General features: G+C 41.7%; 1 protein-coding gene across 1 annotated transcript; it reads left to right on the top strand.

The window, feature by feature from the left end:
* Positions 1-1,081: 1,081 nt before the first annotated feature.
* LOC133346028 (protein mono-ADP-ribosyltransferase PARP14-like) lies at positions 1,082-19,340 on the top strand. Its single transcript, XM_061557290.1, has 11 exons — positions 1,082-1,144; positions 3,345-3,432; positions 7,105-7,217; positions 9,155-11,389; positions 13,258-13,482; positions 14,944-15,165; positions 15,779-15,869; positions 16,073-16,195; positions 17,563-17,622; positions 17,796-17,966; positions 18,257-19,340. Exons 4-11 carry the CDS (start codon positions 9,410-9,412, stop codon positions 18,421-18,423), a joined length of 3,039 nt encoding a protein of 1,012 aa, XP_061413274.1. The 5' UTR covers positions 1,082-1,144; positions 3,345-3,432; positions 7,105-7,217; positions 9,155-9,409; the 3' UTR covers positions 18,424-19,340.
* Positions 19,341-20,280: the final 940 nt, after the last annotated feature.

Here is a 20,280-nt window from a genome sequence, read left to right as displayed (position 1 = left end):
AATCTCGACAAATCACCCAAACACATAAAAAAAACTAAACAATCCCCATCCTACCAGGCAAAGCCCACTGAGGTATGAACTTATTTTTCAGAAGCGACCTGGCCACAAATGATAGCTCAACAAAGTGGCCCATCATTTGGACATGTCTCGCACCAAAATAGTCTCAATGCAATTGCGATTTGTTTGGTAAAGTATGGTGTTTAGATTAAATTATGAAATAGCGTGTAACACAATGCTACGTTGTCAATCCACAACTCAGGTAAATCAGGTTCATTGTGCAGTGCGAGTACAGAGGGCAAGTTGTAAAAGGCAAGCAACATTGTTGCGTGGACTTTATACCGAAATCGTATGACATCGTATGACACAAGACATGCGTATATTTGCATAAGAATGTTGAATACCCTGTATGTTACGCATTCACCGAAAGATGCAATTACAGTATTGTGCACTCACACACCTTTAAAATATACCTTGTAGAATATCTGTGAAGCGTTAGGAAAGTAAATATGGTTGGAGAAATAAAATAAAAATCCAGCAAAAAACAGTTTGATTAGTCAAGTGACTTGATTCAAATGCAAATTCTCTCTTTGTGAACATTTTTTTGTATTACTGTGCACTGAAATGTACCTGAAGTGGTTTTGGGGAATATACGGCTCAGAATCTTTAAATTGTATTATATATCCGAGTTTGGTGTGAAGTTTGGTGTGAAATGTTAATATTAATGACACGAGGTGAGTTAAACGCAGCTCCAAAACGTAAACACAACAGGACGATTACCATTCTACCCATTTATCATAAGCATAAAGAGTTGATTTCAATCGACGCATTCCATAGCATTTGTTACTTTTTTTTTTAATCGCTGCATGCTTGGGCATGTCACTTTTGCCAGTACAATTATTACACTTTGGACGTTTGATTCGATGCGTACATCCATCGTGGGCCTCAAATTTTGATTATTCGTCGACGAATGGACGCACGCACGCACACACACGTGGGTAACACATCCCTGAGTGTTAAAGGGGGCCCCCCCTTGAGTCATAAACAACACGACAATTCGGAGAAAGAGAAACAGCAGGAAGTTGGGAGGGCGCCACTTGCTCTGCCGCCTCTTGACCAGACGCTTCTCTCCGACAAGTTCTGTGGGGTTTGTAAATCAAGAACGATTACACTTGTTAAGTTTGGGGTATACGAGTTTACTCGATACGTTAAACATTACACAGCAACGGTGTTTTTTTTGTATGTGTGTGTGAACGTTTATAACCGCGTGTATTGTGTGTCGTTAATGCGAACGATCGCCACTGGAGCTATATGCACTTTTTAATCGAGACTGAAAACTAACTTCTTTATAACTGCGTTGTGTGTTAAGTTTGTTGTCTCACGCTCCGATTAGCACAGTCGGCCACGTAATGCGCGAAAGAAGGTCAACATACAGTACGGACAAAACAGGAGTTCATATGTGGATTTAGTTTCGAAGCAAGAGTGTAACACGATACATTTGCGGAAGACGAGAGAAGAACGCACGCGACTCCTTGGTGTGGACGCGTGCGCATGTGTACGCGTGTTTGTTTCTCCATTTCACATTGAATAGAGACTACACATTTGACGGGGCTTGCCGAGAACGAATGGAGAAGTATAAGGAGGGCAGTAAAGAGTCTAAATTAGTCACAACAGCTGATGGCGGTAACGAATCTAAGTTAGTCACTACAGCTGATGGCAGCAACGAATCTAAGTTAGCTAAGACAGCTGATGGCAGTAACGAGTCGAAGTTGGTCACAACAGCTGATGGCAGTAACGAGTCTAAGTTAGCTAAGACAGCTGATGGCAGTAACGAGTCTAAGTTGGTCACAACAGCTGATGGCAGTAACGAGTCAAAGTTAGCTAAGACAGGTGATGGCAGTAACGAGTCAAAGTTAGCTAAGACAGCTGATGGCAGTATCGAGTCAAAGTTAGCTAAGACAGCTGATGGCAGTAACGAATCTAAGTTAGCTAAGACAGCTGATGGCAGTAACGAGTCTAAGTTAGCTAAGACAGCTGATGGCAGTAACGAATCTAAGTTAGCTAAGACAGCTGATGGCGGTAACGAGTCTAAGTTAGCTAAGACAGCTGATGGCAGTAACGAGTCAAAGTTAGCTAAGACAGTTGATGGCAGTAACGAGTCAAAGTTAGCTAAGACAGGTGATGGCAGTAACGAGTCTAAGTTAGCTAAGACAGCTGATGGCAGTAACGAGTCTAAGTTAGCTAAGACAGCTGATGGCAGTAACGAGTCTAAGTTAGCTAAGACAGTTGATGGCAGTAACGAGTCAAAGTTAGCTAAGACAGTTGATGGCAGTAACGAGTCAAAGTTAGCTAAGACAGGTGATGGCAGTAACGAGTCTAAGTTAGCTAAGACAGCTGATGGCAGTAACGAGTCTAAGTTAGCTAAGACAGCTGATGGCAGTAACGAGTCGAAGTTGGTCACAACAGCTGATGGCAGTAACGAGTCAAAGTTAGCTAAGACAGCTGATGGCAGTAACGAGTCTAAGTTAGCTAAGACAGCTGATGGCAGTAACGAGTCAAAGTTGGTCACAACAGCTGATGGCAGTAACGAGTCAAAGTTAGCTAAGACAGCTGATGGCAGTAACAGGTCTAAGTTGGTCACAACAGCTGATGGCAGTAACGAGTCTAAGTTAGCTAAGACAGCTGATGGCAGTAACGAGTCTAAGTTGGTCACAACAGCTGATGGCAGTAACGAGTCTAAGTTAGCTAAGACAGCTGATGGCAGTAACGAGTCAAAGTTAGCTAAGACAGCTGATGGCAGTAACGAGTCTAAGTTAGCTAAGACAGCTGATGGCAGTAACGAGTCAAAGTTAGCTAAGACAGCTGATGGCAGTAACGAGTCTAAGTTGGTCACAACAGCTGATGGCAGTAACGAGTCTAAGTTAGCTAAGACAGCTGATGGCGGTAACGAGTCTAAGTTAGCTAAGACAGCTGATGGCGGTAACGAGTCTAAATTAGTCACTACAGGTGATGGCAGTAACGAGTCTAAGTTAGCTAAGACAGCTGAAGGCGGTAACGAGTCTAAGTTAGTCACAACAGGATATGGCAGTAATAAGTTCAAGGTAGCCAAGACAGGTGAAGGGAGCAAGGTGTCAGTGCGCAGTAAGGAACCTCGTGAAGTCAGCAACAGGCAGGAAATTGTTTCCAAAATCAAGAGGGGCCAAACAGCTGTGGCATCGAATGTGGGAGGGACGGACGATAGCACGAGTTTACAGGTTCAGCTGATGGAGGAGACTGCTGTGCTCGTGGAGAAGCTGCCTCGAGACCTGGACAAGGTCCTCAAGGGGAAACTGCATAAATATTTCCAGAGCAAGCGGTCCGGTGGTGGGGAGTGCCAGCTGATCTCTCACCAGGACTCAAAGCGTAAAGCCATCGTGAAATTCACCTCTAAACAAGGTATGGTAGACCATTGGAACCTCATTTGCCAGTAAAAAAATATGATAATTGTTTTTTTACCCTTCTATCTGGCAACAAAACTGGCACCATCAAGGTATGGTAGAGCAACCTGTATGTCCACACACTGCCAGGCCACGGCCCAATTAGTTAACTATGATTTGTGTGCATAAAGGAGACATTGCAGTGTAATGATGTTGCCCATGGCCATCACGCATTTGCCCTCCACCTCATGGCCAACTCCATTGTAAAACCTATATCCCATATAGTAAATCTTTTCACTATTCAGGCATCCCTCCCTCCTGAATGGAACACTGCTCTTTGAGAAGATCTTAAAAGCACAATTGTAATCGCTTAACATGCTTCCTTCCTAAGAAATCTGTTTTTTGAGAAAAATATAGCACATGCTGTGGTACTTGATACTCTTGACTTTATATTCAATAGTCTTGAATCTTGTCATCTTTATGCCATCATATTCCTCGAATTGTCTAAAGAAATTGATTTAGTGGATCACGCTGTAATGTTGCAAAGCCTGTAATGCCTAATTGTTTAGGATTGTGCAATCAACTGGATTTACAACTACTTATCTGACCTGTTTTCAAATTGTTTCCATCAGTAATTTATCGTATGACAGGATCCATATAATTTAAGGAGTTCCTCAGGGCTCTTTGCTTGGTCGTATCCTGTTTTCTCTGTACGTGAACCATTTAGGCATCTCTCATCTGCACTCTGATATTAACCTTTTTGCTAATGACAGCCCTGATGGCCGCCAGAAATTCCATGGAAGAGTTACAACGGCACCTCCAACAGGATTTTAATAATCTTAAACTTCAACGTATTGCCATAAAACTGGTCCTCATCATTAAAACCACCAAAGTTATGTTCTTCACCGGATACCTCACACCTGTCTCGCCACTGTGGCTCTAGACGCAGACCTTATTGATTACATGGCCCATAAGATAACCCAACATTTAATTACTAACAAATGCTGTATTCTAGTTTGACGCCACGTGAATATACTAAATACCACCATCCTGCCCATATTTGGCGATTGTGACACAACCTACCCCAAAACATCTCGCTCAATTATACCACTCTGCTTGCCGTTTTTCCATGGATGACCCTTGTAGAACTCATAATTGCAACCTGTATACAGTATTAACTCAACTCTGTCCTACCTGGACATCCGAAGAGACCATTACGAGGCTGTCTTCATCCTAAAAGTCTTCTTAAACAAATCTGCCAGTTACCTAAAGGACCACTTAGTTCCTCTCACTGGCGGAGCCAGTGGGGGAGGGGGTGGCACATACCCCCCCCCCCCCCCCCAATGATCCGATTGAAATTCCTAATTTCGTCGAAATCCCTAATTTCGATCGGATCATTGTGGTTTATTAGTAATAAATCGGCATTTTGCGACCCCCACTGCCACTGTGTAGCATATTATTATGTGCCAGGGACTTTATGAGATGATAGGACAATAGTCCATAATTGGCAATAAGTAACGGCAAAGCGGTTATAAGTGACTCAGAATTGTGCGCAGTTGCGTATACAGTCCACGACTTCCCTGAAGGTGAAGTACCGGTGAGGACGCTTGACACCGAGGTTGAGGCACACGTATATTTATTTCACAATACGACAGTGGGCATATAACACTCGAGGGGGTATCGGCCCCCTCACCCGTATAACTCGGGATACACCCCTAGCTAACTCTGTCCTAGCCCCGAGTCCTCCACTAATGGGCTAGGGGAGGCTATCTGGCCCGACACTGGTAAGTCGGGCCCGGTACCCGGAGTTCCAGACCAGCTCTTACAAGAGCACCGGCTCTGGCTTTCGGGACCACGCCGCTGGCTCAGTCCTGTCCGGCCCTGAAAAGGAACATCGAACTAGGGGAGTCCAGGGCTCTATCTAAGACGTCTTCAGTCTTCTTCCTTTAGCTTAAAACATAACTCCCGAGCCCTTTGAAACATCCCCTTTTATACCCAACCCCTCCCTGAGGGGTGGGGCCCCGGGGGATCATAACGTTCGAACCAGCCCCCCCCAGGGTGTCTGGCTCGGACGTCGTAGAGGGCACCTACTCGTGCACTTACGTAGCCCCGCCCACTGTGTTTGTTTTCCATAGGCTGCCATGCATAACGGGCCCTCTCTTTAACACCCCTACAAAGGCATCAACACCTTCAGCGAGAGCGAAGCCGATCACACACAGTTCCAATTTGACCCTCGATCGATGGCTGCGCCATTGCCGCACACGCGTCGAATAAAAAGCAAGGGACAAGTCCTTACTTACTAACAACTCCTCTATAATTTTTCATTGCTGGAGGGGTTGCCCCCCCTACCTGAAAATCCTGGCTCCGCCATTGGATCGTCTCACTCGCCTTCTGTAGCCTCATAAGTGCCTCTTTATTCCTATGCAAAAAATCCATTTGGTAAAAACGTGGTAAAAAATATTTCCGCGTTACTACTTGACGATTCTGAAATACCCTTGCCGCTCACGTACAGCTTGGTTGCCTTACTTCACTCCCCTCTCCTCTTTTTGTTCCTATTAGACCAAAACACAGCTTACTTGCACACGTAACAATGTTTCATGGCACATCTCGCGTGCCTTTTACGGCCATTAAATACCTTGTTTGTTAATTTTGCAATATTCCTTAAGGACCCTGTACTCGTTCTCTGCAATATTAATGTTTTTGTCTTTTCTTTTGTTGCTGCTGTGTTCATGCACCACGGATTTCCCTTGTAAAATATCCAGACAACTCACCAAACGGGATCATCAATGTAACAAGTGACAAAAACAAAACAAAAATATTTACCAAGAAAAGTTTCACTTTCAGGCGCATTCTGCATTGGAATATCTAGCCAATTAAATTAATGAGTGGATTTAAATGAAATTATGTGGATCCGCGATGTTTAACAATACTGATTAATGTTACACATGTGCAAGACTCTGGATATATTGCCAAGGAAATACATACTTCGTGACTGCAGGAATTCATATTCTTGGGTCTTTCGGTAAAGTCACGTAGCTAGGTAAAATAACAATTCTACCACGTTTCGATTTTTTACTGATGACGATTGCTTGTGTTGCGATCGAAACGTGGTAGTTTTTTGTAAATTTTTTGTAACTTTTCTGAAAGACCCAAGAATAAGGAAATAGTTACATATATTAGATTGTCTTGCATCACTATATATATCCTTTAGTCTTTCCTTCCTCATAAGGATAATGTATCACCAGAACACGGGCACTCACCAGTCTCTCATCAGACACCACTCACCTCACACGAATGATCTTGGAACTCACCAAACACTGGCACTCACCAGCCACTCATATTAGCCAGATACTCACCGTTCGCCTTCCACCGTACACTCATCACTCTCAGTAAGTCTGATGGTGGGTATTTATGGTACTCACACTGATCAGGCATTCACTCACCAGATGCTCACCACTCACCGGACACTCACCAGATAGTTACTGACACACCACTCATGCTCACCTGACCACTGACAGCTCAGACTCAACACTCCAGATAAGCATATAATTTGTGTAAAAAGTGCATCACCGAAGGTAACCCATTATTTGATACCTATATCAGGTTAATCAAGAGTACATTTTTATCGATGCATTGTTTTGGTCCTTGTTATTATTGAAATAAAAATGACTAAATACTATGTTTGTTGCAGTGCGGGACAGTGTCTTGGCTAAAGGTGAGCACGTGATTGACGTGTCCAGTGATGATAAGGTGGAGGTGCACGTCACTGCCTTCACGGCCTCAGCCAATGACAAAAGTGAAGAGGTAACCATGTCTTTGTATGCAGACAGATAACGCAACTGTTATAATATTTCACATTGCATTATTATAAGAAGCAGTACAATTCTCAATGGTCGCGAAATGGGTAAGCAGACAAAGTCTCCTTCATATATCTGTCTCTCCACAGAAAAAAACATTTTTGCACAAATTATTGGCCTCACTGCCTCCTGGAAGTGCACAATTTTATCAGCAAATGCTCTAGAATATTGTTTACATAGTGTCTCATCAGCAGTCAGGATTGTTCAAATAAACGAGCTTTGTTGCCCGTCCAAGGACAGGTGTATATTGCAGTAAATCTGAAATATTCAATAGAAAAATTCTTCAGCTCATGATTATTAATGAGGGGGGTTGCCCCATGTGGAGTGACGTCATCCGTTAATAGTTATTGTAGAGGGGTGCGGCATGTGGAGTGACGTCACCTCATAGTTATTGTGGAGGGGTGCGGCATCTAGTGACATCACCCGCTCATGATTATTCATGAAGGGAGGGATACAGCATGTGGAGTGACGTCACCCGCTCATGATTATTAATGAGGGGAGGGGTGCGGCTTGTGGAGTGTGCGACCTTGTGCGTTAGTGTAAATTTCGACGCGTGCATGAATATTAATGAAGGGGGGGGGGGGGGGCTCTTTGCGGTGACGTCACGCATGGATGTAGCACTGCTGCATAGATTTATTTTTTACCTTCACTTTCTGTAAAGAAACGTCATATTTGAAGCGACCTTGTGTAATAAATTATTTCATTTAGCTCGACCTCTGCGTTAGTGTAAAAATCCACCCACTCATGAATATTAATGAGGGGGGGTGGCCCTCATGTGGAGTGACGTCATGCGGGGGGGGTGACGTCACGCGCAGGATATCTTGGCTCATAGTAATTCTGGTAAATTTCCAGATGTTAGATATGTATGTAGAACTTCTTTCGCATCATTCGTAGCCAACAGGGCTTATCAGAGGTGTGGGGGAAGGACAACAAACTTAACCACACTAAGCAGTCCTAAAGGAATTCGTTTTAAATTTAGTTAAGGATCATCTCTGGCTATTCAGCAGCATTAACAAAATATATGTTTTTAATGTTTACGTGAAGAGACAATTACATGCAGGAGACAGATTGTCTGCTTGTCTATTTTGTTATTTATTTTCTCCACAATGACACAAATGATTACTTTGTGTTATATATTATCCAAAGTTAATTGAGATGAACAAAATTATTTGTTGGCATAGAGCGAGCTGAAGGGACCATAGAGGGGAGATGAAATGTTGAAGCGAAGTAGAATTAAGCCCATTGTATTTGCTTTCAAAGTGACAGTAAAAAAGACCTCACTGAGCACTATACTGGAACACTCAGGAAAATAAATAATTCGCCTTTCATACATACCTCCACAAAAAAAAATGTTTAGTCCATCAGCCAATTGACCTCCCAGACTTACGTTAACCAGCATCGCCTGTTGAAGCATGCAAACTCAGGAATGGTTTCGACCCCCTGGGTTTCATCAGCAATCAGGCATTTGAAACGCTAAAGTTTTGCCAAATGTTATTGGTAAGTTTACTCTCTCCACACCATGAGCATAAGTGCACAATAATATTGTACCCTGGGCAATAAATGAAATAAATGCGTTTCCATTCCGGACTTACCAATAACATATAACAAGCAGTATTTAACATGCCTGACTTTGCTGATGACACCGGCTGGGTCAAACCCTGTTCAGAATTTGCTGTTGATTAACAGAAGCCCAATGGGCTAATAAATGAACAAATATATTACTTTGTAAAAATAGGTGATTTTATTAATTCAAAGTGAGATGTTTGGTGACTGAGGTGGATAAGAATAAAAAGCCAGTGAAGGCATGTAAATAATTACATTGATACTCGTTATTTTGTTGCTTACATGGGAATAATCTTCTCCTTAACCCACTGTCTTCATCAGAGTGAAAAGGCAAAGGAAACCCCATTGGATAAATCAACAGATACGCCAGAGAAACCCAAGCCTTTCAATGAGACACTGAATGAATATTTGCTAAAGTTTATCACATCGAATGAAGAGCACAAGTTAGCGCTGGAAAGAGCCCTGGAAAAATCCAGATGCAAATGCACGGTGTTGTTGGATGTTAATACCATCTCATTCTTACCAGTAAATGAGTCAATTACAGACCACAATGAATGGCAAGGTTTGGTTACAAAGATGTTTACACAATTTATGGAGGGTTATGCTCATGAAACAATAACATGCACAGAAAAAGAATGGAAGGAGGTAGAAAGAAAGATTGAGCAAAAAATGGATGTAGAAGTGTTGTATATGAATGGCATACAACTGACGGGGAAATCTGATGAAGTAAAACAAGTAAAACAAAAAATAAAAGACATCATGAGCGAGTTTAATCGAAGTATTTTATCTATGAACATTGAACCTCATTATTTTTATTTGCTACAAGATAAGCTCTGCATGAGCTTTCCAGGTGTACAATTTCACATGGATAGCAAAGCATCAACATTATACCTCAAGGGAAATGCCAGAAAAGTTGCAGATGCCAAAATATATATAGAATCCAGCATAGAAAACTCAGACAAAAACAAATGTAGCTTTGGAAGTTATCTGAACGACTTTATAAGAAAGACTGACATCAATGCCTTGGTGCAAATGCACTTTACTGCTAATAACATTAAAGCCCTTTGTGGATTTGATGAAAATGAAATCTACATTTATTCAATAGAGGGTTATTCTGAACAGGCCCATGACATTTTAAATCGCATCTTAAAGGATCTGCTTTTTCTGGTTACTAAAAAGCATGTAGCTGTCATGAAAAGTGAACAGTGGAATGTGTTTTTTGAAAAACTAGAGCACACATTTTCTTCTGGAAATATTAAATGCATATTCACTCTTTCAAAGCACAACGATGGCACCTGCCGTGCAATTTACATCGCAGGGATAGCAGAGGCAGTAGAAAAGGCAGATAAGGAGTTGACAAGCTATTTTAAAGACAACACTGCTGAAGAAATAATTCCTTTACAGAATGAAGCATTGTGCAGTTGCATCATTGAATACCTGAAGATCATCGAACATCCTCCATTCAAAAGTGTTTCTATAGAAAGGCATGATTCACTGATGGATATCGTTATTACGGGCCACAGTGAAGAGGTAGAGAAACACAAGCAGTCTATAAATAATGTGGTTTCAAAAGTCAACAAAGAACTTGGGGGAAATGAGAGTGGGGTACCAGATGCAAAGAGCATCTCTATGTTCCTAGATAAATACAGAGGGCGTAACTCTCGATTTCTTACTCAGAATCATGAAGAATTTGCTTCAGTGGCAGGTGCTTCAGAAAGACCAGTTGCAACTCAACAAAGGCCTCCTGTAAGATTGCCTGGCAATCGATTTCTATTTGTGCATGAAGACGACATTTTAAATATGAATGTGGATGTGATTGTAAATGCAGCAAATGAAGATTTACAACATTTCGGGGGGCTCGCTAAAGTACTGTCTTATGCAGGAGGTACAGTCATTCAGCAGGAGAGTGATTCTTACGTCAGAAAGCATGGAAAAGTGCCTACAGGAGAGTTGGCCATAACGGGGCCAGGCCGCCTGCCATGCAAGAAGGTGTTTCATGCTGTCGGACCTGCATGGGGAGATTACCAGTCTAATACATCTCTAGGAATTTTTCTTCTTCGAAAGGTTGTCATGAATGCGTTAAAGAAGGCTGATGAAAAAGGTTTCAAATCCATTGCAATTCCTGCTATTAGTGCTGGAATATTTTCCTTCCCACTGGATATCTGCTCTCAAGAAATTTGCCGTGCTATTTTTGACTACTGTAAAAGAACTCACGATTGCCCGAAAACCCTGACTGATATTCACATCGTGGATATAAATCACGAATTTATTTATAAGTTGAGAAAAACCATAGAGCTTACAATGAACCGCAAGGACCGATCAGAAGAGCAGTCAAGTAAAACCCATAAAATGCATGAAGAAGAAGAAGAGGATGAGGGCCCAAACAAAAAATGTAAATTTGCTTGTCATGAAACTGAAGAGAGAGTCACTGCTTGGGGAAATCGTCAAACAAAGGAGACATTTTCTGCAGAAATGGACGACATTCACAGAAGCTCTTTTACCACGAATGAAGGGAGAAAGATACAAGTTGTATTTGGAAATATTGAAGATGAAACGGTAAGTTATTTCTGGTACCATTCAATTGTTCATGCATACTTTCTCAATGTGAAATATCAGTGTGTAAATATAAATGTGTCGTTAAACCCGCCAAACCTTACTAATTGGCTGTGTCGGGTGGTGGCGGGTTTAACGACACATTTATATTTACGTGATTTAACAAAAAAAAAACTATATTATGAAAAAAACAGTGTTAACTCTTCACAATGCTGTATGCATATCATTGACTCAGGAGGAATGATTGGCAATACTATGTTTGAGTCTAATCTCACACAGCATCAGCAAGACACCTATATAATAACTAAATTAATAAGGCTAAGAAAATTGTCATTTCACTGCTGGATTAATGCCTCCTCATGCCGTATCATTCATTGGTGTAGTTTGGACTAGTTCAGATATGACTTGCTACTGATATTAGCTGTGGCTGGGAATCAAACTCTTGTCGTTGGGTTCAGAGCAGTATGCTAACAACTGCACCACCACTCCACGTCTTTATGTATGGCATGAGATATATTGTATGTACACTGTTGAGGGTTGGGTGGTGGCCCAATAGTAAGCACCAGAGGTGGGACAAAGTCATTGTTATGCAAGTCCAAGTCGAGTCTGAAGTCATCAAATTCATGACTCGAGTCTGACTCGAGTCCAAGTCACATGACTCGAGTCCACACCTCAGAGGTGGGACAAAGTCATTGTTATGCAAGTCCAAGTCGAGTCTGAAGTCATCAAATTCATGACTCGAGTCTGACTCGAGTCCAAGTCACATGACTCGAGTCCACACCTCAGAGGTGGGACAAAGTCATTGTTATGCAAGTCCAAGTCGAGTCTGAAGTCATCAAATTCATGACTCGAGTCTGACTCGAGTCCAAGTCACATGACTCGAGTCCACACCTCAGAGGTGGGACAAAGTCATTGTTATGCAAGTCCAAGTCGAGTCTGAAGTCATCAAATTCATGACTCGAGTCTGACTCGAGTCCAAGTCACATGACTCGAGTCCACACCTCAGGTAAGCACACTGCATTACAAGCCTGGCCGCCTGAGCTTAATTCCCGGACATAGCGAACAGTGGTGCGTGATATTTGAACTGGTCAAGCTCTCCAGCCCCTCACCACCCCCCTCAAGTTTTCAGTGACCAAACAATGCCTACAAGTGACACAGCATTGGGAGACCTTCATCCCCCAGTTGAATGACAAAGGAATGTGCATTACTGTGTACACTTACCACCTTGTTTATTAAAAAATAGTAGAACTGGGATACCCGATTCAATAATTGTTCAATTACTCTAAGAATGATCTATTCGTAAATCAGATGACATGAAAAGTCGAAAAACGGTTGACCTCTATCTCCATGTGTGCCTCTGGATGGGAGGTTATGGGTGCAGCTTAATAAATTCACCAGCATAATGACTTTGTCGGTTAATTCACGCAGAACGTGACTTGTAGGGGGTTTCCCATCTGTGGCAGGCTGCCATTTTTAAAGCAGGCTGAGCAATTGCCCGCAAAAAGTAGTTGATTAATCAAAGCTTCGCCCGAGCTCTAAAAACGAGTTAATTGGTTCAAATACTTAACACTATTGGTACCTCATTTGCCAGTAAAAAAATATGATAATTGGTTTTTTACCCTTTTATCTGGCAGAGTTATGTTTTTTGTTTGCATTATGACTGCAGGTATTGTGGTCTATGCAAACATGACTCCTCGGTAAAAAGGTGTCAGTTTTGTTGCCAGATAAAAGGGTAAAAAACCAATGATCATACTTAACACTGTCATAGAGTTTTTGTCATCCAGTTGTAAATGTTCATGTCGCCCTAAACATGTGCAAGTTAAATGTGCCGCCCCCCCAGATAGAGTATAATATTTACATCATTTTTTCAGACTGAAGTTATCGTGAACTCCACGTCTATTGAAATGAAACTTCACAATGGAGGTGCAACATCTGCTGCCCTTCTTCGTAAAGCTGGGCCTGCACTCCAGGATGAACTTAACAGAAAAAAACCCCGTCACATTGGTCATGGAGACATCATAAGCACAGACACCTCAAAATGTCTATCTTGCAAGGAAGTGTACCATATTGCTCTGCAATCTGTTATAAACAAAGGGGTAAGTGGCCCTGTTATTTAATCTAATGTAGGAAGACAAAAGTGAAATTCGAAGTGTCTTCTTTGCTTGCTCCACTTGAGCATTGGGTTGTGCCCTGAGCCAGTGGTGGAGATTCTGCATTCGTTTAGTTTTGTGTTCCTGTAGTTTACCAATTTAATACTGTACCATGTGGATTTTCATTAAGCCACATGAAAATGAATGTATAAACACGGTGGATCTCTAAAAATAACATGCCATAAATTGGCTGATTTCCACAAAGGTTGCTCAATCCTGTTGACATTTGCCAGAAGGCAAAGCTCTGCCGAAGTGGCTCCAAACAATCAAGAGCCTGTGAGCTCGACATCGGCACATTTCGCTGCCAAGAGCCCAATAAAATTGGGCACAGCAGTCCTGTACCTAAATAAGGGGCTTTCATGCCCTACTTCCACAGTCTCATAAACAGACTAATGAATTCAAACCAAATTAATCCCAATGGTGCCTTCGTGTAGTTGTACAAGACACAACATTGTTAAAATGCTATGGGATAGCGATTTGCACTATTTATGGCAGAAATTTTGCACCTGAACATATGGAACTGTTGGTTGATGGAGTAATCCATCAGTCGGGCTCGTGGATTTCTAAGATGTGATTCGTTATACCCAGGGAATTTCCCTTTTGATGAAGTGATCCATTTAAAATAACTTTAAAAGATTTGCCAGTCTTAAATTTTAAGCTGTTCTTATTAGGAACACAACTCTTGCCATACCCTCCATGGTTGTCGGATCACAAACATTGTTTTACCAGCCTGCACTAGCAAATCTCTCCAGGATATGAATTGGGTTTAACATGCAGTTATGAACTTGATTCGCATCTTTATCCCTGTTTACTCAAACACAAAGTCCTCCATAAAGTTTCAATAGTTAACACGTAGGCTTTCGTGACCAATATCATCCATGAGGTTTTTTTTTTGGGTTAGATCGCGTAAATATATAAATGTGTTAAAACCCGCCACCACCCGACACAGCCAACGAATAACGGTTGTCACCTAAAAATAACGTGCCAATTCGACACTAATACAGCACACCGGTGTGTTGGAGAGCCAAGCCACAGCATTTACAATCCGAGTACGATGTTTCGCCAGTAATTACAACTAGCTTCATCAGGTGACAGCCAGATTTGTGTAAAAGTCCACCTGTTTCGTTCCTTATATAAAGGCCACAATTCGTGATTCATGGTAAGAGAAACATGTTAAATCTTTTTTTTATTGCAAATGTACAAATAATACTTGATTAACCATGTTTTTATTTTATATACAGTACGTTTATTGGACTTAATAATATAAGGTTGGTTTCAATTTTATCGTTAAGTTTAAAATGTCTCAATTAGGAAAGTAAAAATACTATTTCAATAAACATGTTTTACATGCTGTAACTTTACCAATATAATTCCACATTGCAGTTATGTCGTCTACTTGTTTTGCAGTCTGTGTACAAAATGACACTGGATTGCCTGAAGAAAGCTCACAAAGCAAACGTGACATCCATCTCCTTCCCAGCCCTGGGCACTGGGAATTTAAACTACCCGCCACAGCAGGTTGCTAGTGCCATGCTGTCAGCTGCCATCCAGTTCAGCAAGGAGCATGAAGACAACATTCTTCAGCTCATTCGATTTGTGATCTTTAGCTCTAAACCAGACATATTTAAGGTAAGTGTACATTTTAATACAGGTATACACTACCTTGCTTTGTTTTCAAAAAACATACTCGTATTGACAGACCCAGGTTTGTCATAGATCATAGAATCTCCACATTTTTATGGTGAGGACCAGTATATTATTGGGATATTCATGGGATGACTACTGTTGCTTTCCCCCAAAAGGTGATTATTTACCAAATGGAAAGGGGCTGATATTCTTGGAACGTATAGTGGACTAAATAAACATGTTTTATAACAGGTAATGTGTGTTTAGTAATAGTGACAGACATGCTTTTACAATGACGATGTAGGAGAGAAAATATTTTAAGATAGTATGAAGTGAGATATTATTGTAATAGGAATCTGTGTATGATATTACATGCATAACATCCCAGATTTGAGATGATTGTAAAAGGTTATATGCAATGTACAGTATATGGTGCATTGTAAAATGTCATTTACTTATCCTGTAAAGTGGCCTATTCACAGTTAAAACGAATGTATTTTACTGTAATTATTCAATGCCAAGCACCTGTGTGCTTTCCGTACAGATGTTTTATTAGTATTTACAAAATAACCTGCTGCCGAGTCCGTATTCTTCAGTGAGTATTTTACTGTTACAGGCTTTTGAAAACGAAATATCGAGTTCCATATCGGACTCCAAAGCCAGAGCGCCCAACCTTAAGCAGGAGGAAAGGTTTCAAACTGGCGGAGGTACAACATTCACGTGTTCTCTCATGCTTTTGACGCCTGCATGCATTCATTACGAAAAAATGTAGTGACCATGTTTGCTATTTCTTACTTCCAAGATGTAAAGTCTCAGGGTCTAATTGTATCACCATGTGCATTTCAATTAATTATTATGTTAAAAGGTAGTCTATGGAAATGTTTAAACATTACAATTTTCTACGTTGCAGAGCATATTAAGAATCCATTTAAAATACAGGGAATTACTGTTGAGCTGTGCAGTGGTGACATCACTCAAGAGAAGACGGACGCCATCGTCAACTCCACAAACGCGACGATGAGTGTGACCAAAGGTAACCATGAACCACACCAATAACATAATTACAGAATTTGCACAGGATACTTTCAAGAAAATTAACATGAAATAAACAGTACTTTATAAAAGTGAAAATGGGTTCATTTAACCCCGCGATCAATCGCTAGCTACTCAGCTGTGATCACTAGCAACAACGTTCACACTGGCATGTGTTGCGCCATAACAAGGCGCTGTAAGCAGCTTACCTGCCACCACGCTCACGGGCCGACAGGGGGCAGCCGAGAGAGAGCAAGGTGTGTCGGGGTTGACCAAAGGTCAAGCCCCCTTCCCCCTAGGGGGCCTGTGACCGGAGATTGACCCCCAAGACACCCCAGGGGCTGGGGGCTTAGGAGGATAGGGACCGCCCACCGATCCTAAGACCCCTTAAGATTAAGACCCCTTAAGACCGTCCAGAAGGTTCTGGAGGAGGGGTCATGAGGGGAGGGATAAGCCCGACCTGGGGATAAAAAGCCGACCCTTTGGATGGGTCCGGCAGTGTTCGCCAACTCAAGCTTTTCCTCTGTCTCCTTGACTTCAGGTTTTTTTTGTTTTGCCCCATCTATGAGCATCCACCTCTTGCTACCTCCTGATCTTTGCCTGACCTCTCCTCTGAATCCTCGCTGCCTTTACTGCCGTGGAACTCATTGGTGTTCCGGCTGCTCCTGGAACTCTGTGAAAAGGACTTTCGTGCCCTCAAGACTCCCCTGCCACTCGTTGTACTCGTTGGTTGAGCATCCGCAATGGAACTCGTTGAAGGGTCCCGGCCCCCATCGATGTCTCTGTTGTCGGTGTTGGACCCCAGTTGCTTCGCCCTGGGCTGTGCCATATCATGTTGCTCTGTCATTTCTCCCTGTTTCCCTCCCTTGACCCCCACCCTACCGCACCTATGACTATAATTTAGCTTTTCCTCTTAAATGTGAAGTGTCTTGCGTTTCATACTACATTACAAAATTGTTCTGCGTGCGTTCTAACTGGCTGGAGGCCATGTGCCACCCAACGATCAGAGAGGAAGGGCCGCAGATGTAGTTGGCACATGGATGGGGGCACGCCGTGGGAGGCACGGGATGGGCACCGAGGGGAGCGCAGGTGGGGGATGCGTGGGGGTGGAGGGGGGTGCACGCTTGAGGGCGCGCGCGAGGGGGGCCCGTATGGGGGTGTATATATGGGTAGGGGACGGAGGGGTCTGGGAGTCCCATGTGTGAGAGTGGGGGACCCAGTGGTGGTGGGAGGACCGTCATTCAACGACAGGTACTTTCACTATCGCGTTTTATGAAGTAAAGTGACAGACGGACAGTCACGTCCAAAAAACATGCAGGCTGCAAGTATATGTTAAAAACTATGATTGTTGTTGTGTTACCCTTCCAGGAATTTGCAGTGCTATCCTTAAGGCTGCTGGACTTAGGATTAAAGATGAATTCTCAAAAGGTAATTATTGTGTTATTCATGATAGTTTCCATTTATTTGGTCAAGAATAGGTCATTGATGTTATTGTATAGGTTGAAGTTATTAGGTCAGGATAAATATTATTTATTGTATTACATTTTTATATAATCCCTTATTTTTTCGATGTTTCAATATATATTATTTCCTTATTACAGAAAATCCCAAGTTCGGAGACATTGTTGTGACCACAGCAGGCCATTTGGAGTGCAAATATATTTTGCACATTGCAGGCCTTCCGCATAATATTGAACAAACCTGTTCAAGAATTCTACATGAATGTCAAAAGAAAAATATTAAATCTGTGTCTTTTCCAGCATTTGGTACAGGTACATATATATTAGATTTTTTTTATGAATGTTATATTTTGTTTCCATACAAGAATGGTGAAAATGCATTTTTTCTTCAGTTATTCAAATGTAAAAACTGGCCTTTGCCATTGGGAATGTTTGATATGCACATGCTCAGGACCACCAAAATAGATGAGCATTACCACACACTAAAGTAGGGAGACAATTTTCCTTAAAATTATATGTAGAAATTATTACCAAAATCTCGGCAAAATTGTTTCAAGTATCATCCTTAATGATTTATTCTTGCCCCCATGTTGTTTCATCAGGTGAGGCGAAGCTATCACCTCAGAACGTTGCTTCTAGTATGCTAAACGCAATCCATGCGTTTGCAAAAAAACAACAACCTACAATTGTGACCAACATACGCATTGTGTTTGTTGAAAATTCGCTTTTGAAGGTCTTCCAAGACGTCTTTCATGGAAGCATTCACTAACATCACTTAGCTGCACTGAACACTTACGTAATAGTGTTGTTTGCTGCCAGATTACACTTTTTTGTTTTCATCACTAATCTAACTTGATATCCGTTGGGTGTTTATCCACATCTAAATGTATGTCTATCATGAGATATTAAAATATACAGTAAGTTATCTATTTACGTTGGGGATGCATCCTTGGAAACGTGACATGAGGCGAAACATAAATCTAAACATCTATTTTACCGTTGACTTAATTACGTTTCTGGGGTAAAATTTTCGTCAAAATTTGCAGAATAAATATTAAGTCTTAAAAAGATTCCTATAAGTATGTTACATAACACGCTTAAATAAATAAGTTAAAACATAGAGCTCACCAGAGATGGTGGCGGATATTGCACAAACAGGGACTCACACTTGATGCAGCTAATTCGGCTGTGACGGTCCCACCTGATGACGGAGGCTTGTGTTGCCTCCGAAACGTCGTGATTTTTGTTTTATTTTTTTTTATTTTCATTAATTTTGATGTTATACCTACGTGACTTTACCGAAAAAACCTAAGAATATGAATCCTTGCAGTCACGAAAGCTTCAAATCTAGAATTATAAATTTCTATATAACTTGAGCCATCATTTGTGGCCAGGTCGCTTCTGAAAAAAAGACACATAGCTCAGTGGTCCTTACCTGGTAATTATTAGCTTACAACTCATGCTCATAATACTGCACGAAAAACGAGACTGTATATTAACAACTCCTATATTGCCAAACAAAAATTACATTAAAATGGATTTCCCCAAGCCCCAAATACATGATTATCTTCATTGTAAGGTCTTGCAATGTGGCCACTTTAGAATGCTTATAAATTGCGTTTAAATGGAAATGGTATGTAATTTTATGTAATTTATAACATGGCATTAAATATGTGCAAATAATCACCCAGAAATGTCTGTTCGTCCCGCGCGGGACGTCACTCCATATATTCATGCTTCAAGCTTCAAATCAAGATTGCCCTCGTGGAAATGTACACTTACGCACAAGAAGCTCGCGCACTCCACATGCTGCACCCCTCCACAATAACCATTAGCGGATGACGTCACTCCACACGGGGCAACCCCCCCTCAATAATCTTGAGCTGAACTATTTTTCTATAGAATATTTCAGATTTACTGCAATATATACCCGTCCTTGGATGGGCAAAAAAGCTAGTGTGCAAATAAACTCCTTACGTTCTCTGCTCAAGGTGCAGGTCTGCAATTCCTTCCCTCCCCACCCACCTCCATCTAGCAACACCACGTGATGTTTCTACGAGTTATGAGACACCGATATACCTAGCTTGCTTGCGTCGCTATGCGCCTCGGTCCAAACGTCACTCATTGCATCCTCGTCAAACACCACTCGCGTAACACACAGCTCATCGGACATTTAACACGTGTACGGTCCTACGGGTGGGGGTGATGCACACTTGGATAGACAGGGATGGAACATCAAAAGAAAACCGATATCCATTTCAAACACCCCGTTTTTGATGAAAATATCGACTTACACGAAAACAACTGTAAACATCGATGTGCGCAATGTTTTTGATTTATTAAGGGGCCGTCCATAAATTACGTCACGCACCTGGGGGGGGGGGGGGTCAGACATTTGTGACGATGTGTGACGAGTGGGGGGGGTGGGTTTGAGAAATGTGACGTCACATCAAAATGCGCAACTTTAAATAAATATAGACAACACGTTCCACTGAATTAAATAAACTTTTTAATTAATGTTTTATCCTACAACATCATAGTGCAGCGCCACATTAAATACGCACTACAATGACAATAGTTTAAAGCCATTTGAGGCATGTTTTTGGGGGGGGGGGCAGAGCTTTGT

Source organism: Lethenteron reissneri, chromosome 23 (genome assembly GCF_015708825.2).
Source record: "Lethenteron reissneri isolate LAM-NWPU_2019-01 chromosome 23, ASM1570882v1, whole genome shotgun sequence".
Lineage (NCBI taxonomy): Eukaryota > Metazoa > Chordata > Hyperoartia > Petromyzontiformes > Petromyzontidae > Lethenteron > Lethenteron reissneri.
The sequence above is the reverse complement of the archived record's forward strand: the minus strand, read 5'-3'. Positions and strand labels throughout refer to the sequence as shown.

Bases quoted from the DNA above. Each gene is read 5' to 3' on its own strand.
- LOC133346028 (XM_061557290.1), top strand. From the start codon at position 9,410: ATGTTTACACAATTTATGGAGGGTTATGCTCATGAAACAATAACATGC. The intron at 11,390-13,257 runs GTAAGTTATTTC...TCATTTTTTCAG, and splicing joins GAAATATTGAAGATGAAACG to ACTGAAGTTATCGTGAACTC. The intron at 17,623-17,795 runs GTAATTATTGTG...TCCTTATTACAG, and splicing joins TAAAGATGAATTCTCAAAAG to AAAATCCCAAGTTCGGAGAC.